Source organism: Diadema antillarum, unplaced genomic scaffold (assembly GCF_040938485.1).
Source record: "Diadema antillarum isolate AM-2024a unplaced genomic scaffold, OU_Dant_1.0 seq00001873_RagTag, whole genome shotgun sequence".
In the NCBI taxonomy this organism is placed as follows: domain Eukaryota; kingdom Metazoa; phylum Echinodermata; class Echinoidea; order Diadematoida; family Diadematidae; genus Diadema; species Diadema antillarum.
This window is the reverse complement of record NW_027272542.1, coordinates 252,498-279,773: the sequence shown is the minus strand read 5'-3', so window position 1 is coordinate 279,773 and position 27,276 is coordinate 252,498. Positions and strand designations below refer to the sequence as shown.

Here is a 27,276-nt window from a genome sequence, read left to right as displayed (position 1 = left end):
AACATTTTGCCTGCGGAAATTCGTTACGAATATGCATGATGTTCCCGTTTCCAACTTTTTCATGCATGAATTATTGATGATTAATGTATTTTTCGTAACAGAGAGCTCTGACGAGTTTGCCATTCATTATTAATGATACCTTTTGTGTTAAACTATATAATGCTAATAATAGGGAGATATGAAACTGCAACCATCAGTGGCAGGTGTAAATAAAGATTGCTGTCCTGAAGGCGAAATAATGATTACCATCACGTATACCCTCGCGTGCGGAGAAAATAGCGCCCGAAGATATGCATCACACATTTCATGACCATAAGAAAGAATGCCCAAGGATATTCTCAAGAATGATATGCTCAGTATTTTTATCATTTTGGGGGTGGGGGGGGGGGGTGGGGATGGGGGCAGGGGATGGGATGGGATGCGTATAATCGAGGCACAGGGCAGCAAGGGATGGTGTGCAAAGGGGTATCCGTGCATCTTCCATCATCCACAAATTTGTAATCTTTTGAACAGGTTCGCAGAAATAAACTTTTATTATTGAAATGCTAACAATTTGAATAGAGAAAAATAACGAGATATTGGGTTTTAAAAATCGTTTGTGTGTGGGGGTGGGGTGGGGTTCGCCACAGTAGCTAGACAGACAGACAGACAGATAGTTCGCAGGAATAAAATTTATCAAAAATGTAAACAAAAACGAGAAAAATAAGCTTAAAAAGTCGAGGTATTTGTGGGAAGGGAACGCCCGGTCGCCGCCCCCCCCCCCCCCACCCCCCACCCCCCGGCCCCTCACCTTTCCCCGAGCGGGGTTGCTGCCTATATGCTCGCGAGATGATATGCTGGAAAATAAAAGAGAAATATACATGAGGATTGAAACACGTTCATACTCCCGTTATAGTTAGCATTTTGGAAGTCCTTCTTTTTCGTTAAATGCTGTTTCACCATCATCGTCATTACTTCATTTGTACGTAGGAACCCTACATAATTGTACAACGGTCAAGTATCAATATCAAAATGTGGCGTATACTATTCCAAGATCTGCAGCCAGTGAAAACAAATGTATATTTGAGCAAGAATTACTCTTAATTCGGTAAATGATATTCACTGGTTACATTACAGCGTACTTCGTCTACGTATGATAGTACTGTTGTAAACCGTGTCGTTGCGACAGAAAAGCTGATCAAAATATATTAAGTATTTTTATTGTTATATTTAAACACAAATTGTTCCTGGAGGAGTAAATATGAATCATTTAAGTTTGATAATTCATTATTGCAACAAAAAACAAACAAACAAACAAACAAACAAAAAACAAAACAAAACAAACCTCAGTATGAGGAAGCGGATTTTAAGCTCAAAATCATTCTCAGTGAGTATTTTCGAGTAATAGAATGTTTTCTTTTAAAAAATGATGCGTGTTGCCCCAAATACGGTAAAATGATACTTGAGTAAAGGATGAATACCGTGGAAGATGCTCAGACGCTTAAATCTTTTAATTACACCTGAATTACATGAAAATATTTTTACAGATAGCATTAACATGTTCTTTCAATGTGCCTTTGTTATCCACATCAGTGCCAAGAAATTTATACTATTTATTTCCTCATGAGAAATATTATTGGTCGATATATTACATAAGCAAAAATACATGTACTTCCCATTATCAAAAGCAGATTTTTTTTTTTCTATCATGAAGATCATTTTTTTTCTTCTTTATGACTTGACACAAAAATATTGAATTGATGGTTTGACACGTGTTTGGTATATATACAGGCCTATAAGTAACTCGGTAAAATAGTGTCAATGATGTTGGAATAACAAAAGAAGACCATGTGTTCGGACGTACACACACACACGCACACACACACACAAACTAATTTCATGAGTTCATTTACGAATTTCAGTAAACTATGCAATATTTCACTTGAAATTTACATCACATTAATGAAAGTAAATAACGTGATTAGTATGCGAGTATACTCTCAGGAGGTTCTGCACAGTATAGGAAGAAGAAGAAGAAGAAGAAGAAGAAGAAGAAGAAGAAGAAGAAATCATCAATATGAGACGTACAGTGGGTCATCAAATTTCTTTGACCAGTTGAGGCATAACCCTTTAAAATTAATCATTTTTTTTAGAGTGAAGCTTGGGACTGTGGTCACAGATGTTAACTTGATAGATGTGAACATCATCCATTATTCAAGAAATTCTTAATGCATAGGCCTACATAAACATGTCAACTTTTCATCGGAAAGCAAAACAAAATAAAACAAAGGAGCGCAGATACAAAGAAGCTACAGGAAAGGGAAACCATACAGAAATAGATTTCTCTGAAATTTCTCATTTTTCCTATTCTTTCAGTGAACATGTCTTTCTGCAGAAGTGTGCAGAAATGATTAATTATGTAAACCTAAGGTCTGATATTTCCGTTTTATTCCCGGCGATAAAGTATTCAAAGATTATAGTATTCGTCGTAATAAGGCTCTAAGGAACGTGTCCAATGACGTCGCCGAATGACGTCAAACGGCGCTCTGAAGAAAAATAAAATGTTGATGTTCCTTGATATCCTACATGTGCTGAGTGGCCAGTTGAGAGTGCGCGCGACTCACTGTGAAGAAGACCTACCCGCGAACGAATGTACTGTTTTCCCGCGGTGATCGAATATCACGCAACGCACGATTTGATTACGTACAGAAGAGAACTCAGTAGTAGTACGCACACGTATACGGTGGTGCTTTAAGAATTTTATACGTGAAGAACCTGCGTGTACTCGCAAAGCAGCGGTTGCAAGATCAAGAAGAATCATCACAAGTGGTGTGGAAATTGCCGCTGTAAGTAAGGTATGCAGACCCATGCTTTGACAAGAAATCTTTTGACGGAATCTGGAACGGTTGTTGTCAGCACAAACCATTTGTCTGGCATTTGTTTTATTTTCTGATTGTACTAATACTGTACTGCGGAACTGGTGTTGCATGTTGGTTTGATGTGGTCCCACATATGGGATTCTACGTTGTAAAGCATGAGTGATTTTTTTTTGTTTTGTTTTTGGTTCTTTTAAATAATTTGTTTAAAACTTGTGGCAAATGTGCGTGCTTTTCATGTATCAACACTCAATAGGCGTCTAAGTCATAGGCTTAGCCCTAGCTAGGGAACATCTAATGACAGACAAGTTAAGAAAGAGTCTGTAAAATTAGATCTAGTAGTAATTTTTACTTCTCCATTCTAGGACTAGGTCTAGAGTAACTGCGTCAGTAAGCGGCCGTGCAGCCGTTCGCGGCAGGTACAACATACACGGTAATATACCGCTAAACACTGCATTGCATTGCACTGTTACATGCACACTACACATATACTAACACACTAGCAATCAACAAATACCAACCGATAAAATGGGCACGATCTCTGACGAAAGTGAAATTTTCTCACCTAAATGACAACATATCGCATCCAAATTGAAATTTTCGGTACTTCTTAACATAAGGCCAAGTAAAAAAAGAAACCAGTTTCTCGTCCTCGCGCGCATCGATTTTGGCCGCCGCATCGATTTTTTTACTATTTACTATTTTCAAAATGGCGCTGAAAATACCAAGAAATTCATAATTCTCGTCCCAGCATCGATTTTCAGTTGCCGCATCGACTTTTTTGATAATGTAACCACAAACCCCGTTATAACGAGGTCCGTCGGACCGGTGATATTACCTCGTTATAACCGGCAGACCGGTACTTCGTTATAACCATACTCATCAAAAAACAAAGAAAAACATAAGCATGATGTCATATACCCATCAATGAAATTTAAACATATCCTTTGCGTTGTTATTACATAACATAATTATTGAGCGTTATTATTGAGAGAATAAAGGGGGATTATTTGTGAATTAGACGAAGAAAATTAGAGGCTGAAATGATAAGTTAATTCTTCATTGTAATTCTTGTTTGTTAAGCTTTTGCTAAACACCAGCGCAAATATGGGGGCAAATATATAGAGTGACATACAGGCCTTGTTTACCATAACTTGCTAGGTATTTTTACGCTGTTGGTGCCCAGCGGGAATGCGATGATTTCATGAATCATTTCGGCTGTAATCTTGTACACATGTACATTGTATGATCGTTGCGCCAAAATGGATTAAAAATGCGTTCTTTATTTTCTTCCGAAAATGTCTTCGCGTTTTGTACGACCGTTCTTGAAAACATGTGACAGGATTGAATGTGGGAGGTTGTCATCCTGTTTAAGCAAATCTGTACCAGATCTATTCAAACTAATAAATGCGTTTGTTTCTTTTTCTGATTTAGGTTAACATGCGTCATTCAACTTTTTTTACGCTACTGTCACCTGGCGAGATCGCGATGATTTCAGAGTAACATACGTGCGTTGTTTACTGCTAACTTGCGAGGTATTTTACGCTGTTGGTGCCCAGCGGGAATTCGATAATTTCATGAATCATTTGGCTGTAATTTTATACAATGTATGATCGTTGCGCTCGAAGGGATTAAAAATGCGTTCTTTATTTTCTTCCGAAAATCTCTTCGCGTTTTGTACATCCGTTCTTGAACTGTTGATGCGTTTGTTTCTATTTCCGAGCACCGATTAAATAGGTTAACATGCATTATTCAACAATTTTTACGCTACTGTCACCCGGCGAGATCGCGATGATTTCATTAATTATTTCGGCTTTAATCATACACACTCATATTTAAATTATCATTCGTTAAATGATAATAAACAAATCCAGATCTATTCAAACTAATACATGCGTTTGTTCCTTTTTTCGAGCACCGATTAAGTAGGTTAACATGCGTTATTCAACTATTTTTACTCTACTGTCACCTGGCAGGATCGCAATGATTTCACTAATTATTTCTGCTTTGATCATACACACTCATATTTAAATTATCATTTGTTAAATGATAATGAACAAGTCCAGATCTATTCAAATTAAAAAATGCGTTTGCTTCTTTTTCTGAACACCGATTAAGTATAGGTTAACATGGGTTACTCAACTATTTGAACGCTACTGTCACCCGGCGGGATCGGGGCGATGATTTTATTATTTCGACTTTAATCATCCAAACTCATATTTGCTCAAAACCAGCAAAAGAACTGGAAGTCGGAACTAAAATTGGAGAGGATATAATGATGAGTTGCACACGCATTCCAATTGTCCATTTTGGTCACAATTTTATTGTCGCTACATGAAAAGTTTTTGAAGGCGTTATCTATTTTTTTTCTCGTTGCGCTGTGGTCTGACCTCATATCACGCACGCGTTTCTCGCGAAAAAAAAATCGAATGATTATGTTTAATAATTTAGTAGGAACATCGGAAGGTGTTCCTATGTCTTATCGCGTGAGTAAAAAGAAAACATGGATGGAACGGTTCTCTGCAAAACGGGAAAAGACGTGGATAGCGAGATTTCGGTTTCCAATGTTTCATTTGTCGTGTGTTTGAAAGCGGCAATTTGGTCAAGAAATGGAACCTCGTTATATCCGATCAAATTGCTTATGTTTTTCTTTATCATGATTTACCGAAATTGTCCTCGTTATAACCGGAATCTCGTTATAACCGAACACGTTTTATAACCGATTCGTTCTGCCATTACACGCAAAGGAAAACGGGACCGACGCGATCACCTCGTTATAAGCGGTTCCTCGTTATAACCGAACTCGTTATAACGGGCTTTCACTGTAGTAGAGGAGACCAGCCAGCCAGCATAGCATCGTTCTGGAGCTGGAAAAAAAAATGTGGAGTGATGGAGAGAACCGATCTCAAGCGCACGTGTGCACAGCGAACGGCTTTTGATAGTGAATATAGTATTCAACTGATTCGTATTCTGTCTTTCAGGAAAAAGGAAATCAGGTGGTTGTTTCACAGGGTTGACAATTTATCATGGAATTTATTTCAGTAGTACATTTGTTGAAAGACATGTTTTATACCTGTCTCAATTAATAGCACAATACATCAGAATTGCAAGTACACTTGTATCAGAAATGCCATTACAACACTAAATACCAGTATTAAGATGGCCATTTTCCCTTTGACATCTGTAGTGGAAAGAAAAAGCAAATGTATTTCTGCATGCATATATACTACTATCTATTTGTTTGAAAATGCACAGAGTGCAGGCAAGACAAACACTGGGGACCTGGTCTCTCATAACACAGCTACCAGAGTGATATTTAATTTCGTAAATTGGATATGGAAAATAGTAAAGCCCTCTCTCGTTACCTTTCTCAGAATTACCGGACGAGAAACACATATTACTTTCATTTTGACAAACCTCGAAAAAATAGTAAGATATCAAATAGTAAGGCCCTCCCTCATCGCCTTGCTCAAAAAACCCGGACGAGAAACTACTTTCTTTTTTTACTTGGCCTAACAGTTAAGAAACAATGGTCCAAGAAACTTGATTTTTTGTCGTTTTCTCGATGTTCATGGATTTTGAAAACATATCCTCACGTAAAATAGAACTTTCGCGCGCCGATGTGGGCCGCCATTTTTTTCGGAAAGTGGATGTTACCATCGAAAAAAAATGAGAAAAACACGAGAAAGACATCAACAACACCACCAGAATTGCGATCTTGTTTGCGGCCAATGCATGTGCACCCGCTATTTTCACGTGCTTTTGCAATGGGAATTGGCGCTTACGCAATGTTCGCGAGACATGTGAAGGCGTTCAGCTAAATATCGCGGAGCACGCGCGTATTGCATAGGGATTGTACATCGTGCCGCAAGCAGAAATACTACGTCGCATATCGCCCTTATCGGCGAAAATTGTGCCGGGTTTTGCCCTGGTAAATCATGAAAACTGCATTGGTCAGTGGTAAATTTCTTTTATGAAAACAATTGCGTTAATGAATAATCTTGTCTATGATATATGAAATGGTTGAAAATAATTTGCCTGATTTGTTTACAAGTTGTAAAAACCCTTAACAATGCTTAAACTGCCGCAAACGGGATATTTTACTCTAGTAGATGTAGACGGGGTTCTAACGCTACTAGGGTACTATCTCTAAGCTCGTGCGTTACTGCGTGTTCTAACTAACAAATTAGGGTGTAGGCGACAGTCTATTCCTAATCCTAGGCTAGACAGATGTAGGTTTTAGAATACTAACACGTTAGTTAGGTCTAACAAAACCTTCCACCTACTACTACTGAGTACTACTTAGGGCAAGACGCCCAGAAACTCTAGTGAACACAACTAACGTCAATTACCATTTAAGTCGCCACTACTACACTAGCTAAAGTCGCCAGACATTCACATCGCATGTAAGTTAACGCGATTTTTTCCTCCATAAAAACACAAATAGAAATCTAATTGTAATCCAAATGTATTTTACCATATGTAACAGGTGACAAAACCAATTTCAATGCGAGAATGTTTTTGATTTTGAATGAATTTCAGGTGGCAAATTAACAAAGTTTTTCAAATGCGATGATACACAATGGCATGCATCCTACATTGAAGTGTGTGTATAACACACACGCTAATAACAATACGTGGCGCACTATGGGCGGTGAACTAATTCAGTGCCTATTGTTTATCTAGTTCGCCCGGGAGTGTATAGGAAATACACGCAAGTGGCGACTATACGATAATTGATATTAGCTAGATTTTATACTGTAGTCATAGATCTAGGTCTAAATACTCTAAGCTACTGTAGATCTATTTGTTGCTAAAATCTTGTGGTGAGCTCATATATATTATATGTATGTTTGTGGTGTGAGACATGTAGACGTAGTAGAGAGTAAAACCCCAGTTTTCGGCCGGCCTTCAGAATCCGGACACTTATCACTTATCACAAGCCAGCAAATTCTACTGTCACAACACACGCATATCACGTCGTTTCACATACTAGCACACTCGTTCACCACAGGAAAGTGCCGGAGTCACCTCCAAAAATCTGTCTAAAATCCCAAATTTTGCCGTCGAAAACGCAGAATCGCTGCAAACTTTTCCAAAGCACACGCGAATTAGGTCCTGTGTTAAGAATCAGGCAGGGTTCGAAATTGGCGATGGTCCGCTGGCCATTGGCCACCCAAAATCACGTCGTACTAGCTAAAAATCATAAAATTCTGAAGTTACTAGTCCGTCTGGCTAGCCAAAATATTGCTTCAGTGTCAAAATTTATTCTAAGTAGTCCGCCTGGCTAGTTAAAAAAAAGTTAAGTGCGACCCCTGTCAGGGTCGCCGAAAAAGCGCTAAAAATTACGCCATTCTGTTGTGAGATTTTTCACTTATCGCAAGCTCAGAGTGTGATGGTATCCTCGAAAAAACAAAAGAAAAGCAAAATCTCAGTACATGCCGATGCAGTGAATAAATGTACAGGGGCTGAATGCAAGTGCCGAGTCACCAGAATTTGGACACGAACGGGTGCCACAACGTCCCTGATGCAACCTTGTGGCAACAAGGTATGGCGCACACGCTCATTTTCCAGCGGCCTTGTATGCGTAGTGACATTTAACGCGCATAGCGCGTGCTAAGGCAGGTTTGACTGTAGTAAACAGATCTTAAATTCCACTTGCCCATACTGCACCAAAATCACAGGAATACTTATAGCCTATTTTCAATCACTTGTATAGATTTGAACCAAATCGGTTATCGAGAAGCGTCAATATGGTTGTTCTGAAATGTACCAAAGGATCTTAGAATGTCTTGTACTGGACTTTGTAGACTTAAGCATGGTATTCAAAAGCATAGCATGTATTGGGCATGCCTCCTAACAAGGAAGACAATTCAAATGGATGTTCGGTATATAATGCAGCATGGTGTGTAGAAAGAGAGAGAGATGTTGATTATGTGTGATTTTGATTGAAACTGATGGAATAAAAGTTGGGTTTTTTTTGTTTCCTTGATCATCCAGATTCAATCATGAATGGGGACCTTAATCACAAGACTGTCAATGGAGGATGTGGAGAAAAGATTGTGATCCTTGATGCAGGAGCCCAGTATGGCAAGGTACAGTGTACTGACAAAGTATGCATGTCTACTCTTAAACTGGTGATAGCAAAAGACTTTTGTCTTCCAAACAAACTCTTTGATAACTGCTAAGATTTGTCTCAAATGTCCCTATGTCTTGCTCGGCATAGCACCTACACTCCAATCTGCATTATTCTGCCAACATCATGCAGCTGTTTATTGTGGTTTGTTATAAACATGTGTGTGACTGAGCTACTGGGAGATTTGGATTGCCTTTACTGGGCGATTTGTATTGCCCTCATATGAAACCTACCTTCTTGTTTGTAGACATTTTGTACATGCTGCATGTTAGGAGAAGTATGTTAAACACATTGTCTATCACAACCATGCCAAAGTGTACCAAAAGGTCAGTCCATTTCTCATTTAAATGGCAAGAGTTTGGCGTTCACATTGTCCAGTGAGTATAGGCTTTGTGCCATCCAAGTTATCATTTTCAATCATTTTCAATGATTATTATGTATTTGCCATGCCCTGGAAACCAAGACAGCTGGATTGATATGGACTGCAAATATGAATTCTGGTGATGGCACATCCGTTTTCATTTGCTGCATTGTATTTTTCTTTGTTCTCTTGCTGAAATGAAATGAAATAGTATGCAAGAAAGTTCTAGGCCATATCCTCAGCATTTTAGCAATATGTATGCATTAATGTTTTTTCATGATTTATTAATTTTGACTTAGTTTGGCTTTAACTTTTACACTGAGAGTGGCAATGTTGCAAGTAGTGCTTGGTTCAGATAGTCCATATTGTTGGGTGGGTATTATGTGAGCTTACATAACAGCTATGTTGAAAACATGTAACAAATATCTCGGGGTTACAGTAAAAATCCAGTTTATATCCTATACTTTCTTCAAGGGAAATTCACCCAAAACATATACATGAATTCAACAAGTAACCCCCCCCCCCCAACAAAAAAGAACACGTCAAGATATTGTTATGCGCAAGGCAGATTGTTGTTAACATGCTTCCCTGTGCATGGCAGGTTGTCGCTAGGCTGTAGGAGTGCGCATAGGGTTTACAACATTCTGCCACGCGCAGGGACGCGCGTTAACAACATTCTGCCATGTGCTCGACAATATATGAGGAAAACCAGCCGTTCTATTTAAAGACGTTATGGATACTAAAGTTTAGGTGTTTAGATCCATGTGACATCATCACTGGATAGAAGGCTACTATACTACATGATATTACAGACGTGAAGTGATATGATTATTAAAATGTAAAGAGAATCCTACACCCAAAGCTGCACGCTGGCACTGGTCCGACAGTCCGGACCGGTACAAATCACTGACGGACCAGTAACTTTTTCACGAATGGACCAGTAAAAATAGAAAACCTGGGTATCCAATGGTCTGACAGACAGGTCGGATCAGTAGAAAAAATGAGTTAGTGTGCAGCCCTGCCTACACAATGTGATTTTCTGTGAAAAATCCATATTTTCTTGATATTTGTAATTGGTATATATGTTGAAAAGGGTAGACTTATAATCCATTAGTTTGCATTCTAAAGAGATAAGTCGGATGTTGTTTCATTACACCAGAAAAATAAGCTATGATCCAATTGTCCAATTTGCCTCAATGTATTATTATCATTTTTTTTACACTAGTAATAGTATTTCTGCATTCACTGAATCCACATGTAAATACACAAAAACAAAAATGACCCCCCCCCCCTTACTAACATTGTGTTTACTTTGGAACATAAAGATTTAGAACATAATAATTTGGCAGGGGTATTCCAACACTTACACTTTGTGCTGACTAACATGCAAAATGGTAACTTAGTTTTCAAAAGTCACAAAAGTGTTTTTGCTTTTTTTGGTGGGAGTCTGTGAAACATTCTGTTTGTTTAATGTTTAAGTGCTGTTACATCATCCATCCATTGGCCCTCTTAAAGGGACATTCCAGACGAGTTTCATAATTTCACATCATGTAGTACATAAATCGACAACTCCATACATAGATTTGTGGAATTTATCGTGATTCTTGAGCAGAGAAACAATACTTTGAAAAACGTTAAACAAATTACACTGAACAAGGATGATGACATAGGAGGTTCACATATTTCAGAAATGTGGCGGTGTAATTTCATTACAATACCGCTTGCTTGCGAGTTCACCTGTGTATAATCTATGCATGCCTTCTTCTTTTGTTCTGCTTCCTTGAGCCCCAACTCATGCATTCTTATGGTGACTCTGCCATGTCATCATCCTTGTTCATTACAATTTGTTTTAACTTTTGAAAACACTCTTATTCTTCATCCCAATTATCACAAATTCTGAAACTCTGTCCTCAGTATAACTAATTTGTAGTTGTTCAAATGTAAAAATCTGAAAATCATCCGGAGGTTTCCTTTAATGCCATATAACAGTACACTAACTTCAGCATTTGTTGCTCTGTCTTAATAATGTGCTCACTCAACCACAGTACAACAATTCCCTCTTATGTTCACAGGACATGTGCTACAATTACACGTTGGTAACAATATCTCACATCAACTCTTTCAATAAACTGAATGGATTTTGCAGTTATAGGAGGCTTGAACATCTATAGCCAATTTCCCTAAACTTGTCCTCACGTACAATGTAACTAAAAAAAAACACACACACAAACACAAACAAAAAACAAACAAAACAAAACATAAGAAGTGTTAGGATAGGTGCTACACTATTGTAAGGGTCAAAGGTTAAACAACAGCACTTGAAACATACACCAGGAACAGGATTTTTTCACCGATACCCCTCCCCCCCAACCCCCCCCCCCCAAAAAAAAAAAAAAAAACGAGATATGAAACTCGTCACGCTGACGAGTTAGGTGATACGCTTGGGGTCATCAGGTGTCGGTCATCTGTGATCGACAAAGAAAAGAATGTGATATAGGCACCTTGAAGTTATATTGAGTGTGCATGCAAAACCGTTTCTCTAACCACTCGGCCACGGGACATCCCCGGAAATGGTAAGGCAAAAAAGAAATGTATAGATATTACAGGGGGAAAAAGTCAATGCCCACTCAACAGTCGTGGCCGCGTGAACATGTATTGCATTGCTAGACGGAAATGCGGCCTTGTAACGACTGATGTCGCTATGCCATTTCTGGCAACTTGGGAAAAATATGCGCCGTAGACATAAAGCCTATAATCGGCTGGTTTTGATACCTTGCATTTAATCACAATTTTCAGTGTGATGACGTCATCAAAGTACAAAACAATGACATGGTCTTGAAAGACAATTGTTCAAAGTACAACACCTCCGTCGTCGTCATTACATACTATGATGGGTTTGACAAAGTCAGCCTGCAAAATTTTGCAGCAGTCGAAGCAATGTGGTCTCCAACACAAAAAAGAGGGATATGGTGTGTGTCTGTGTGTCTGTATAGATGCGTTTATATACGAACGTGATTTCTACATGGACGAATATGTAATACAAAATTGAAGAAAAAAAAGTAAAATAGCTAAGAATTTTGTTTCGTGATCTTGTGGGGTTCGAACCCACAACCTCACGTCTCTGAGACGTCGCCTTTAACCAATCGGCCATACGTCTCGGCGAGAAAATAAGAGGAACGTAAACTTATGTATGTGAAAGATGAATCGGGAATCGTTTTGTCCACATTCCATTCTCATTTTCAGTTTTAAACTGCAAAATTGTCAACCTGATGAAGAGATTTCAAAAAATAAAATGCATGATTACTGAAGCTTATTGTCTCAGCTACAACATACTTAAGTTTCAGAGGAAATGAAGCAAAATCAGCTGAGATAAAGGTGCTTAAACATTGTCAAGTCAATGCATGGTTTAAAAAAAAATCACCTCCCATAGACATAACACGTAAACTTGTCCGATTTTGCATCTTTACCTTTAATCACAATTTAAGGTATGATGACGTCATCAAATTTCAAAACCATGACTTGGACTTAAAAGGCAAATGTTCAAAGTACAACATATCTGAATTTGGGATAATATTGAGCTTAAACAACAGAGATACGAGCAAATGAATGTCAGAAACAGTACCTCAAAAAAATTAATTCCACTTTTTTGATTTCAGATGATGATATGATGACGTCATAATGTATTTAGGGAAATATTGATACTTGAAACATTATTTTCAATTCATATGCTTTTGTGATATGCAATAAAAACATAGGGTCACCGGACGTTTTAAAGAGCTATGGCGAAATAAACAAAGACATGTTTTTCGCTATATTTCCACATAGACGCGCACACGAAATTTCAACTTTGACGCCAGCGCATTCCTTTGTTATAGGTCGAAATTGATCGGAAATCAATGGATATTGTTACTTAATGTGTCAGGAATCCAAATCTGTCAAAAAATGTGCATTTTCATGTTGCTTGCGCGGAAATGCGCGGACGGACGCGAACGCGCGGAACGCTTAAAATTGTCTGAAACTTCGAGATTTCCCATTGGGAAGTCGTTTTAAGCATTTAAAAACTTTGACGCGCGTAATGATGTCCTAGGTAATTAGCATTAGAAAGTAAGATAGAGCGTGACCTGAACTTTTTGTCCACCGAAAATGATACAGAAATGACCTTTAGTCATGAAGTTATGATCGATCATGTAACATGGTCCGAAAATCACAAAATGGCACCTAGATGACGTCATATGTTACTGTCATGAAAACCTTATTGTGGCTAGATATTGTCATGAGACATGTTGACTGAAAATGTCATGTTATTCCATCATGTCAATGTTGAGATATTCACGACACAAAATGTGCCAGAAAGAAAGAAGAACGAGACATGAAAACTCGTCACATTGAGGACGAGTTAGGTGATACGCTTGTGGTCATCAGATGACAGTCATCTGTGATCGACAAAGAAAAGAATGTGATATAGGCACCTTGAAGTTATATTGAGCGTGCATGCGAAACCGTTTCTGTAACCACTCGGCCACGGGTCATCCACGGAAATGGTAAGACAAAAAAACAACAATGTATAGATATAACAGGGGGAAAGTCAATGCCCACTCAACTAACGTGGCCGTGTGAACATCTATTGCATTGCTAGACGGAAAAGCGGCCTTGTAACGACTGAGGTCGCTATGCCATTTCTGGCAACTTGGGAAAAATACGTCCCGCAGACATAAAACCTATAATCGGCTGGTTTTGATACCTTGCCTTTAATCACAATTTTCAGTGTAATGACGTCATCAAATTACAAAACAATGACATCGTCTTGAAAGACAATTGTTCAAAGTACAACACCTCAGTCGTCGTCATTACATACTATGATCGGTTTGACAAAGTCAACCTGCAAAATTTTGCTGCAGTCGAAGCAATGTGGTCTCCAACACACAAAAAAGAGGGATATGGCGTGTGTGTGTGTCTGTGTGTGTGTATAGGTGCGTTTATATACGAACGTGATTTCTACATGGACGAATATGTAATACAAAATTGAAGAAAAAAAAAGTAAAATAGCTAAGTATTTTGTTTCGTGGGGTTCGAACCCGCAACCTCAAGTCTCTGAGACGTCGCCTTTATCCACTCGGCCATACGTCTCGACGAGAAAATATGGGGAACGTAAACTTATGTATGTTAAAGATACATGAGGAATCGTTTTGTCCACATTCCATTTTCATTTTCAGTTTTAAACTGCAAAATTGTCAATCTGATGAGAAGATTTCAAAAAATAAAATGCATGATTACTGAAGCTTATTGTCGCAGCTACAACATACTTAAGTTTCAGAGGAAATGAAGCAAAATCAGCTGAGATAAAGGTGCTTAAACGTTGTCAAGTCAATGCATGGTTTTAAAAAAAATCACCTCCCATAGACATAACACGTAAACTTGTCCGATTTTGCATCTTTACCTTTAATCACAATTTAAGGTATGATGTCGTCATCAAATTGCAAAACCATAACTTGGACTTAAAAGGCAAATGTTCAAAGTACAACATATCTGAATTTTGGATAATATTAAGCTTAAACAACAGAGATACAAGCAAATGAATGTCAGAAACAGTACCTGAAAAAAATTAATTCCACTTTTTTGATTTCAGAAGATGATATGATGACGTCATAATGTATTTAGGGAAATATTGATACTTGAAACGTTATTTTCAATTCATATGTTTTTGTAATATGCAATAAAATCATAGGGTCACCTGACGTTTTAAAGAGCTATGGCGAAATAAACAAAGACATGTTTTTCGCTATATTTCCACATAGACGCGCACACGAAATTTCAACTTTGACGCCATCGCATTCCTTTGTTATAGGTCGAAATTGATCGGAAATCAATGGATATTGTTACTTAGTGTATCAGGAATCCAAATCTGTCAAAAAATGTGCATTTTCATGTTGCTTACGCGGAAATGTGCGGACGGACGCGAACGCGCGGAACGCTTAAAATTGTCTGAAACTTCGAGATTTCCCATTGGGAAGTCGTTTTAAGCATTTAAAAACTTTGACGCGCGCTAATGCGCGCGAAATGATGTCCTAGGTAATTAGCCTTAAAAAGTAAGATAGAGCGTGACCTGAACTTTTTGTCCAACGAAAATGATACAGAAATGACCTTTAGTTATGAAGTTATGATCGATCATGTAACATGGTCCGAAAATCACAAAATGGCGCCTAGATGACGTCATAGATATGTTACTGTCATGAAAACCTTATTGTGGCTAGATATTGTCATGAGACATGTTGACTGAAAATGTCATGTTATTCCGTCATGTCAATGTTGAGATATTCACGACACAAAATGTGCCAGAAAGAAAGAAGAATAAAAAGAAAGAAAGGAAGATTTTGACAAACACAATAGGTGATACGCTAAAAGCGTATCACCTAATAAAAAGAAAGAAAGGAAGATTTTGACAAACACAATAGGTGATACGCTGTAAAAAGCGTATCACCTAAAAATTACTCACCCGGGTCACCCCATGTGACTTCTGAAAAGTGATCATTTTGTATTTGATATGTGTGTACTCATGCATGACAGAACAGATCATTCTTGTTTTCACACGTAAGTTAGTCAATAGCTGTAGCAGTACCCCAGCCAAATTATTTTGCTCAAAACCTATGCCTAAAAAAGTTATGCCATTTTGATTGGGGGATTACTTTTTGTTGTGTGTGTATACATTGAACCCAGTAGTTGGGGTATTCCCATTCGACTGTGGTAGCATATGCAGCAATGCCTCACTCAAGCCTTATCATTGAAAGACCAGGAAGCTCTGATAAAATAACACAAGCTAGTACTGTGTGCACGTTTTTATGTTATGCGACAGTAGAATTTCTTTTTTGTTTTTACAATGGATCTACTGAACTCATTATTTATGCTGAAAAAAAAAAATAATACAAACTACTGTATGTTTGTGTCCATGCGATGCCATATACATTTTTTTTCACATAATAATCAATATCAAACTCATTATTCATGCCAAGGATCACTCTTAGTATATGAGACACTGTGCCAAAATGTGGAACCAAGATGGCCAGATACTTGTTTTATTGCATGTTGTGATGTAGTTATTTTCATGAACAGTTCTTGTTGTACATTACAAAAAAAAAAAAAACATCAAAAAGGCAAACAAAAACAGTGTGCACATAATAATAACAGCACAGGGAGAGTAGTCACATGACTGAGCGCAAAGTTTATATTGGTTGAATCACATGATTTACTGATGTTCAAGTAGCAAAAGCAGTCCTTCGTTTTTATATGATCCGATGTTGAGTGATGCTTCTGACTTACGACCACAAATCATTGTCGTAATTACCAAGACAAGTTGTCATTTGTATGATACAGGGAGCATCTGTTTGAGATCCAACAAGAAGCTGGCAAATGAAGGCTTCGACATTACACAGAAGCCAGTCTCACTCAGTGACTGATGCTTTGCATTCCATTGTGGTCAGGCACAATGACCTTAAAGGGATAGTACAGTATTGCGGAGATGAGAATTGGGCTTTTAATTTTTTTGCGAGATACCAAGAAACCACTTATAAAATAGTACAGAGCATGCTATTTTAATAGGAATTAGAAGTTTATGAGATGAAAAATCGGTTTTGGAATCGCTGAAACATGCAAAAATAAAGTACTTTGAAACAAAGCGATAATATAAAAGATGGGTCCCACCTTTTATTAGGAATGCTCTGTTTTGGATATCTCAGCCATTTTAAAATCGCTTTTCATCAAATAAACATTGAATCCCTCTTGGAATTACATGCTCTTTCATATTTCATGAGAGATTTCTCATTTATCTTACCAAAAATTAATAAAAAACCTGAAGTTAGGTATCAACCAAAAGTATGCGCACCCTTTAAAGAGTTGGTATAGTTTTGGTTGAGAATGAGATGGGGCTTAAGTTCAGGTTTGCAATTTTTTTATGATGATTTTTTGAGATAATGAGAAACCTCTTTTGAAATATGAAAGAGCATTTAATTCTAAGAGAAATTCAAAGTTTATTTGATGAAAATTGGTTTTGAAATGGCTGAGATATCCAAAACAAAGCATTCCCAATAAAAGTTGGGACCCACATTTTATTAGGATAGCTTTGTTTTACTTTGTTTGTTTGTTGTTTTTTTAGATCTCAGCCACTTCAAAACTGAGTTTCATAAATTAAACTTTGAATTCCTCTTAGGATCATACACTCTTTAACATTTCATAAAGTGGTTTCTAAGTATCTCACAAAAAGTTAAAAGCTAAATCCTCGTCTCAACCAATACTATACCATCCCTTTAACTGACTGAATGTCCAACAGAACATTCGGGTGTCTTTTGGCAGGATATACACAAAAGGAAGTACCATTTAGAAGTGACATTGTAAGATTTAATATGCCCAGCTACTACAATGTACATTGTACTTTGACAATCTTTTAGAGCCTTTGAGAAAACTTTTTAGTTACACAATTCGCACAGGGCATACCATGTACATTGCTCTGTTTTCAGTAACACATTAAACAACAGACAGACAAACAAAAAACATTGAGGAAATTCAGTACATCCTGACTTCATTTTAATATGAATGGCAACATCTTTTAAAAGATTAATAGTTACTTACAGTATGTGTGAGGAAGAATGCAATTGAAAATCAAGTTATGGCATGAAGAGAGTCCCCTTTTGAAGAAATCCCCAGATATTAATGTTGTAAAATTGGGTGATCTGTGTTACCCTTGATATCTGAATAGTGTATATATAATTGTATGCGCTTTGATGCACATCTACAATTTGCCCTTCACTTTTGGTTTTAGCCCTCTAAATTTCACAAAATACTTGTACCATCAAGTTGTAGCTACTAGGACACGTCACAATGATGTTGATGTATCACGCCTACAATGTGTAATTTTGGGCATGACTTCCTCAATGGATGCATCCAGAGGCATGTCGTAATTAAAGAGCAGAACTGATTGTCCATTTTATGGCGCTGGAGAATGATAAGATAATTCTAACCTCATTGTGAAAGAGGTTTTAGTGGATGGATTTAGTACGAGAAATACTGAGTACCGGTAGTACAATGCACTATGAGCCCCTACAGACTGGCAAGGAACTTGTATTTTTCAAGCTGTATATTGTATTATAGATAATTTCAAAACCGCTCTGGAACTGAGGTGATTACTAACTTGAGAACAGAACAGAGATTGCATAAAAAGACCGGTAGATATTGTTGCGTACAAATGTAGCCCGAGGTTGGATATATTGTATGCCTGTACTGATATGTTGGTGCATTGAATGTATTGAGTCTATATTAAACTATAACTTATGAATATTTTCTCACTCAGCGTTTCATAATACCTGATGATATTTTGATATCAGATTTGTAAGGAAATGCCCATTAAAATGCTTTATCTGCCCATTTGTTGGTAATGCCTTTGTGATTATGTGGTCAAGATACATGGTAGTGTGCATTGAAACTATTTCTTCACTTCCTGTGCCACTGAAGTGGTGAATTCAAGTCATAGGTATCCAAATCAAATGCTCGTATACATAGCAAACCAATATACGATGAACCAGTATGCTGCACTCATGGCAGCTTCTCTATGGATACACTTTGTCATCTGTAATATGAATTGAGTGATATGAATATGAATTGAGTGATAAAATCACATCAGGGAGTATTTCAGGGTTTTACATGAAGCCTCCATGAAACCTCCCAATTGCCCAAACTGATAATTGGCGATTGGAACAGAAAGTCATGTTTTTTATTTTACATACGTACAATGTACGTCATATGAAATTCCTAGTGGCCACCAAAGAAAATGTTAATGTCAAAACTTGTTATATGTATAGTATGTATGTACAACTGTGTATGTACATTGTATGCATACACATGTAATACTGTAAATGCAGAAATTTTCGTGGTATATTAATTTTCGCGTATTTAGTGCTACGTCTGGCTAGCCCAAATTCTAAAATCCACAAACATTGTAGCTTCACAATTTTCTCTGCACATTTTGAATGGGTTTATAATAAATTGTGCACTGCAAATTCAAAAACCTGTGAATATGATTTTGAGCCACTCATGGCGAAAAATAAATCATGCGAAAATATCGAAGTTTGCAGTAGTGTCAAGGGATACTTGTATGTGTCATGCTGTGTAGTCAACTATTACTGTTCTGAAGGCTGACAGCATGTCTACAAATGTAACTGCCGTGTAGGGTAAATTCCCCAAATTCCTCTTATCCTGTGTTTGTCTCAGTACTAACGATAGTGGTTATAACAATGCTGAATGGACATAGAATACACTGTTGAGGAGGAGAGAGTTTATGGTCAATGTAATTCAAATTCGTGTTCAAATCAGGATGTTTGGAAAGGGTGTTTTATTTACATGATCATGCAGAGTATATTTATGCCTACTAGTACATTTGTTACCACTTTTGAGGTTTATGGCTGAATTTACCTTTCACTCTACATATTTCATTGGTCTCTGTCATAAAGGGTAAAATGTCAAAGATCTTTAAACTCCAAGGGTTCACAACATCAGCAGTCATTATACAACACCTAATTAGAATGTAGCTATCCGATTGGTCGATTGCCCATCACATGACATTTAGTTAAAAGTTCCATTGTACGCTGAGGCTGTCAGCCGTGCAATGCTGCTGACATCACCCATTTCTATTGACCCCCAAGTTTTTGTTCCATCGCACAGCTCTGATGTCACAATGAACAAACATTTGCCACTTGCACTCAACAATTAGAAGCGTGCTTACAAGCATAATGTACTTTTGTCACTCATATTTGTAAATAACTTCAACCAATCAGCTTTGCATACATACATACATACACGGTGACTGTGACTGTGCAGCTACTCATTCGTCTTTCACAGAAAATGGTTGCCATTTCTGTACTAAATTCTAGAATCTGTGTGGACCAAATCTGTTGACGTTCGAGGTGTTGTATAAAACAAATAGTGTATGGTCTTTACTTGTGCAATGGAACAAGATTTCGCACTCAGTGAAAGATGAGGCACACTATTCAACTCAGCTTCGCCGCGCCTCTATCTTTCACCTCTTGCAAAATCTAGTACCATCGCACTTGTGACCATTCACTATTTGTATAATGTCGATTTTTCCTGCTGCCATATACAATGTACATGTGTTCATCAACAACTATTAAAACATGACCCAAGATACTGCTAACTCAGTGTAAATGTGAGTACCAGGTAAGTCCACATTCATTCATAAATCTACTGAGTTTCTTCTGGTTCCATGGATTTGACTTCCATGAGGTAAACTGGTTTACTGTACATGTTTAGATGGTTCTCTTCATTTTCTGATCATACTTGCCTAGTGATACATGTCTGTTTCTCTCACACTCCACCTCACTATGCAGGTGATTGACAGAAAAGTGAGGGAGCTGTGCATCAATTCAGAAATCCTTCCTCTTGAAACTCCAGCATTTATCCTCAAGGAGAAGCAGTTCAAGTAAGTAATAATGGCTCGGATGTAGGCAAAATATTGTGTATTAACATTGCCATTAATTAGCCTGAATTCACAACTTGCCATATGCATCGTAAGCTTAAAGTTGGAAGGGGTACTGTAGCAGTATACATGTTAGTGGGTTGTTATTAGAATGAGTGTCCCTGTTTTTAATCAAAGCCAAACCTAAAAAAGTCATCCATCACACTTTTAGCAAAACTGTCATTGAAGAGATGTACAAAGTAGAGGGTGTAATTAACTGCCTGTTAGGGGACACTTTGATAAAGGCCACTGTTGACAGTCCAGGCGCAAGTACTCAAATAATTCTGTGCTCTAAGCAATAATTTCAGCATTTGGCATTGAATTAATATTAAACGTGATTCATGCAGGTGTAGACATTTTGTGCCAGAGCACGCCACGTTGCTTGCATAGCTGCCAAGTCTCTGATTCTGCAGAAGGCTTCCTGCAAACATCAATATCTCATCTTGTATCTATAGATTTAAAAAAACCTATAACAAGAGAAGCACTCTGAGAGCACAGACCTCCGCTAAGCAGCTATTTCCACCACTGATCTTGTTCTTCCATAGAGATAAGTGATTTCCACCCATACGTATGCATGCTGAAAATCACCCAATTTTCCAATTTGTATATAAAAGCCTTCTGTTATGTCATTAACTTCCAGGTGCGTGGCGCACCTCGCCCTAGCAGAAACTAGAGCACGGACTTTAGTACACGTCTGAAAACCTTAAAAATGCGCAGCTTGAACTCCCTAGTTTATTGACCCTACCTGCCAAAATATCGAAAATTCTTCATAAAATTCATGAAAAATCCTGGATCACTACCAAAGTAATCCTCTGTTCCTTGTGTCATTCTGAACCTTTCCTGTATTAAAGTTTCATCCAAATCCATTCACGACTTTTTGAGTTATTTTGCACACAGACAGACAAACAAACTGTTAATACAAACAAACCAACACCGATGAAAACATTTGAACTCCTTCCTTTGGCGGAGGTAAAAATTTCCTTGATGAGGAACGACTTTGGTGATTGACATACATGTCTTATAAAATAATTCGCAACTGTAGTTGCTCTTTTGGAATCTTGCCGAGTTTAATGGGTGAATGTTGATAGCCCTGCACTAGATGATTTTTGGCATTTAAGTGAAAGCCAGGGTTAAAGTTCAATAGGAAATTGTGAAATATGATATATTTGACGTTTCAGCAAAGTTAAAATTTGAAGTACTACCTTAGGGTAAGTCGCCTGTTCATTGCTTAGTGCCTATGAATAGAGAGAAAGTACTCCATTTATAAAGAGCTGTTTACAAAGTCACTGGAAATTAACGAGAATATCAGGAACATTTTGAGTGACATGCAACCTTAGATATCACTTGGTCTTTTGATTCACATTTCATCCTTGAAGAAATGCAGAGACTCCAACTCTCCCGTTTTCGACGGGAGATCTCCCGCCGAAAACCCATTTTTGCAAAATCTCCCGTTCTCCCGTTTGAGATTTAATTTCTCCCGCCCTGGCTCTGTGTCTCCCGTTGGAAAGGATTTCCTACTTATTGGTATATACTGTATGTTGAAAAAATAAGCCTTAGATAGCACCAGAGAGCACCTAGAACCCTAGGAACTTCGTGCTTCGCACACGTCAACTTGGAGTCTCCCGTTTGCTAGGGGTTTCAGGCGGGAGAATCTCCAGATCAAAAGGTGCTTTGGGTTGGAGTCTCTGGAAATGCCTTTAGTCTGTATTTCTACACAGTAATGGGTATTTGCAATGTGTTTTTGGAATCTTGGGGAAGACAAGATGTCAATTTACTCCAACATTTTTTTTTAAAGTTACATAATTATTATCATGATATCCATAAAGATTGACTACCGGCACTAATGAACACCAAGAATCCTTTTAATTTTACATTGAAATCTGTCTCGTACTGCTTCATCAAGCACAAATAGTCTTTGGCCTTCTAGAAGATCACAAAGTTATCTTGTGAGTCCTCCACAATGGGAAATCAGTCCATCAGACATTCATCACATAGCTGCCTTATCTAAGAGAACCAAACATTCCCCTACATAACACTATCTCTGACTTGTTACAGTGAAGTAGTGTTTGCACCAAAGCAGTGTAGCAAGAGATACACATGCGCATTTAAGCCCAGTCTCTTCCATGAGCCTGCCACAATGGCACAATGCAACACCGGACATATGCATAAAAATGTCACCTCTTAAAATGGGAATGCTGTTAAAGTTGGGGAAGAGGAAAGCCCCCAATTTGCAGAGCAGACACTTTGATGGCAAGATTCACTTGTCCTGGGTTCATGGCTCCCATAGTAGTAAATCACACCATATCAGTTACAATATTATTGTGATAGATGAATTTGTAGTGTAGATTGATCTCACATCTTACAGCCTTACAGAGTGGACCATAAGTGATCTAGATGGTGTTAAGAAATTTGCATGCCATCTCATTTCAATTCTAGCAAGTGGGTTTATAGAAGAAATATTCTTGTTCTTTCTGCTCCTGTAGAGAGCAATACGTGAATGTGAATATGCCTTATGAGTCATTCCGAGTCCACACAATAAATATCAGTGATGTTCTAATGGGATGAATTGACAAAATGATGATTGTATTTTCCCGAAATCTATTGTGGTTCCATGTTGCCAGACAATGTATGGCTCTCAAGCTACTCCTTTCTCATCATACAACTCAACATGATGTACTGTACCCATACCTTTGCCACACACAGGGCCATCATTATATCAGGCGGTCCCAATAGTGTGTACGCTGAAGATGCGCCAACATATGATCCTACTATCTTCCAATGTGGGCTTCCAGTTCTGGGAATATGCTATGGGATGCAGGTAGGATTTCAGCAAAGACTCTCTTTTATTCTTTATTTTATTCTAGTGTGTGTGTGTGTGTGTGTGTGTATGTGTGTGTATTTTCACAGCTAAATATGAACACGAGTGTCGGCAAGTACAGTACGAGGGTAGTTCACCATATAAAATACCAGGAGCGTGATACACTGTTCTGATACCCACAGTTTGGAATCCATTGTGACATTGACATCCTGTTCCTAGACCGGTATGGACTATTGTATGAATGGTCACCATCTGTAATGTACTGTAGATATGCTGGTATTCATTTCAAATTGCACACAAAGTGAGAGTGCTTCTTCTTCTAGTTACCATTATTCAGTGTGTATATTGTACACCAAGTGTAGGCAGCCAACTATGATAACCATGGTATTTGAGGTATTGATGACAACATGGTATGAAGTGGCTTCTGATACAGAGTGATGTTTTCATTTGCAGATCCCTGTCAGTTCAAGTCCAGTGACTTCAATTCAAACCTGACATATTGATAATCTTATTTACGCTTTAGCGTAGCAACCAGTATGTCTCATACAGAATGAAGAACATGATTTTTTTTCCACCATATCAGCAGCTAATACCAGATAGAAAAGAATATATCAAGTCTGTGTAATCCACAGTTAAGAATCACTCAACAATATATGTTGCTAAAATGACACAAAACTGCATGAATTTTCTGATCTGAAGACTGTTCACTTTTCTAAACCTTACAAAGCTTTCAAACAAGTACGATTTACCATGCTTTGTTAGTACAATCTACTATACAAATGGTAGGGAAGCTGGCTCCCCCTCCCCCCCCCCCCCCAAAAAAAAAAAAGGGGGAAAAAGCACAGTTTTTAGGGAATTACATGTAGCTTGAAAATTTAGATGTAGTCAAGCTCATGGTTGGTTTTAGAAAAAATAGGTTGAATTCAGAATGCCACGATTTGATTTTCTCAGTACTTTCTTAGAATTTGAAATTTGGATGGGATTGTTCAACTTTGAAGACATGTGCAAATATAAGATTTTCTTCCCCCCCCCCCCCCCCCCCAGCCAAGTCAGTTTAGATTCCAGTTTTTGTGATTTTTATGTCTGATTCAGCCAGCCTGTCAGGTTACGACAGTTTTAATCAGAATAATCCATGGACTAGAAGTCAAGTGACCACTTTATGTATCAAGGACTCCATCCGTCAATCTAATCATGATTTTAACCAAAGTCTCTCTCCCCCTGCCTTCAACCATATCAGATGATGAACAAGGAGTTTGGAGGAACCGTTCATAAGAAGGACACGAGAGAAGATGGCCAGTTCACAGTCACGGTTGACCCAACGATAACACTCTTCAGGTTTGATCTTGTCATTTCAGTTTAATTCCATGTCTTGCTCATATTTTACTCTAAATCAGACTACAATCAGGCGAATGAAATGGCTTACTTTGTGGATTTGAAGAGGGAAAAGTGAAGTAGATGGTTTTGAAACTTTTTGCTTGCCTAATTTGGGCAAGCATTTGGTCTCATTGTTCCAAAACACTTACTCTGGACAATCAGGCAAGTGCTTATGTAGCATCCTGAAACTGTAAGAGATGATGTCATCACCTCACGACTCCTTCTTTTTTTTCTCTCTTCTTTTTTTCTGACTGAATTTGAGGATAAAAAGTGACCAAATTTACAGCTAATGAGTATGAGAGGTAACTCCTCTCAGCTGAGGGAAATTCTAAATGTTGAAGGATTTTACAGAATATTTACAGAAGTAGTCATTTTCCAGCAGAAATCTTGGAACTTCCTGACCCTCAGTTGATGTTATGCATAATAGTAGTTCATGTTAGGAAATTTTAGCAGGGCATTTGTGTATCCTTATCTTATAAACAAATTTCACTGGTAGTATGTAATGGCCGCGATGTTTTATTATGATTATTATTAAAATTATGGTTATGATTATGATGATGATGATTATTATTATTATTATTCCCTGGTAATATGATTAACATTAAACAATCTTACGTTGCCAATTTTACAATGAGAAATAGTAATATTGCTTTTATGATTGTGAGATGTATGTACAATTGCAATGAGTTTCCTTTTCTTGGAGTTGTGTGTCACGTTGCAAGTGCAAGCAAGTGTATATTAGTGTATATACCCATGAACAGTGGTGAACTGGAGTTGTTATAGATCTGATAAAAGTCCTTCGCAAACATCATGAAAGTAGCCATGGAAATGTGCCAACTCTTGATGTGGATGTGTAGGTATCATCATTGTATCCCCCGAACAGAGTTCGGAGGGTACTATGGATTTGGCCTTGTTTTACCATGTGTGCAGTATCTCATCAGAATATAATAATATCCACCACAAAGCTGTTAACAATCTGTCCTTTCAAGCACTTGTATCTACCCCAGGCAACTATTCCACCACTACATAGTGCAGTTGTATGCCTCTGGTCTACCAGACAGTGACTGGAAATATTCAGTCTGGCCATCTGTCAGAATATCCAGCCATCCATTCAGCCAAGATAATATTAAATGAGGGGCCCTTGGTGTTTACGCAGATGTCATATATTATTGATATTGTTGGTTGATGCATGAGATATTTTAACTCTTTATTTCATGTTATTTATGTATCTATTCATTTATTTACTTATTTATATATCTTATTTGGTCTTTTTCATGCAGAGGTTTAGAGAAACAGCAGAGTGTATTATTGACACATGGAGACAGTATGGACAAGCTAGCGAGAGGGTTTGTGGTTGCTGCTACCTCAGGGAATATTGTTGCGGGTAAGTGAGTACTACTAATAAAGTATGTATTCTAAGGGTATATCAGCCTGAAAGAGATTAAATCTGTGTGCGTTTACAAATGTAACAATGTCATGAACATTTGCTGTGTCTGCAATGTCATGCCTTCTTTAATTGGGTTTGAAAGCTTAATGTGTTGATATTTCTATGTTGGAAGGTAGTTAATATTTGATGACTGAAATTACTGTGTGCACCATACCATATATATTGCAGTGATAGTGAAGCTTGCAAGTTTATTGAGATGTATGGAGATCAGATTTGAAAAAAAAAAAATACTTTCCCTAGTATGTAAATGCAGTGTATATGGGCTTTGTCTACACAAAGCATGGATAGCTGTCAGCAGGGGTAGCACATTCGTGCTTGTCATTGTTCTTGATGCGGAATATAAGCAATTGCCAGTTTGTCTTACAAAAACCGTGAGGGAAAAATTACATGGCATATCTAAAGTATGATGCAAAGTATAGCATGATACAAGGTATGATCCCTCCTCATCCCACACAACTGCAGCCATTGCTAATGAGAAGAAGAGACTTTACGGGGTCCAGTTCCACCCAGAGGTGGATCTCTCGGAAAATGGCCAGCGGATGCTGCAGAACTTTCTGTTTGAGATTGCGGGTTGCTCCGGCAACTACACCATGGTGAGCCGTGAGGATGCCTGCATCAGGGAGATCAAGAAAACCGTCGGCAGTAACAAAGTCCTGGTGAGCCAAGACACAGATTTTATATCCATTCTGCTGAATATGAAATGAGACTGCATGCAGTAGAGAAAAGAGTGTTTCTCCAGAACAAGGCTCAGCTTTTCATTCAGTCTTGGG

The 27,276-nt window shown here is 37.9% G+C and overlaps 1 protein-coding gene across 1 annotated transcript in view; it reads left to right on the top strand.

Moving 5' to 3' along the window:
* The first annotated feature begins 2,736 nt into the window (after positions 1-2,736).
* LOC139712902 (GMP synthase [glutamine-hydrolyzing]-like) overlaps positions 2,737-27,276 on the top strand; it is a 36,687-nt gene continuing 12,147 nt past the window's right edge. The window contains exons 1-7 of the mRNA XM_071624679.1: positions 2,737-2,834; positions 8,856-8,950; positions 20,740-20,831; positions 23,571-23,685; positions 24,923-25,020; positions 26,340-26,443; positions 26,969-27,162. Of these exons, the coding sequence (XP_071480780.1) occupies positions 8,864-8,950; positions 20,740-20,831; positions 23,571-23,685; positions 24,923-25,020; positions 26,340-26,443; positions 26,969-27,162 (690 nt within the window). The 5' untranslated portion in view covers positions 2,737-2,834; positions 8,856-8,863. The remainder of the gene's footprint in view (positions 2,835-8,855; positions 8,951-20,739; positions 20,832-23,570; positions 23,686-24,922; positions 25,021-26,339; positions 26,444-26,968; positions 27,163-27,276) is intronic.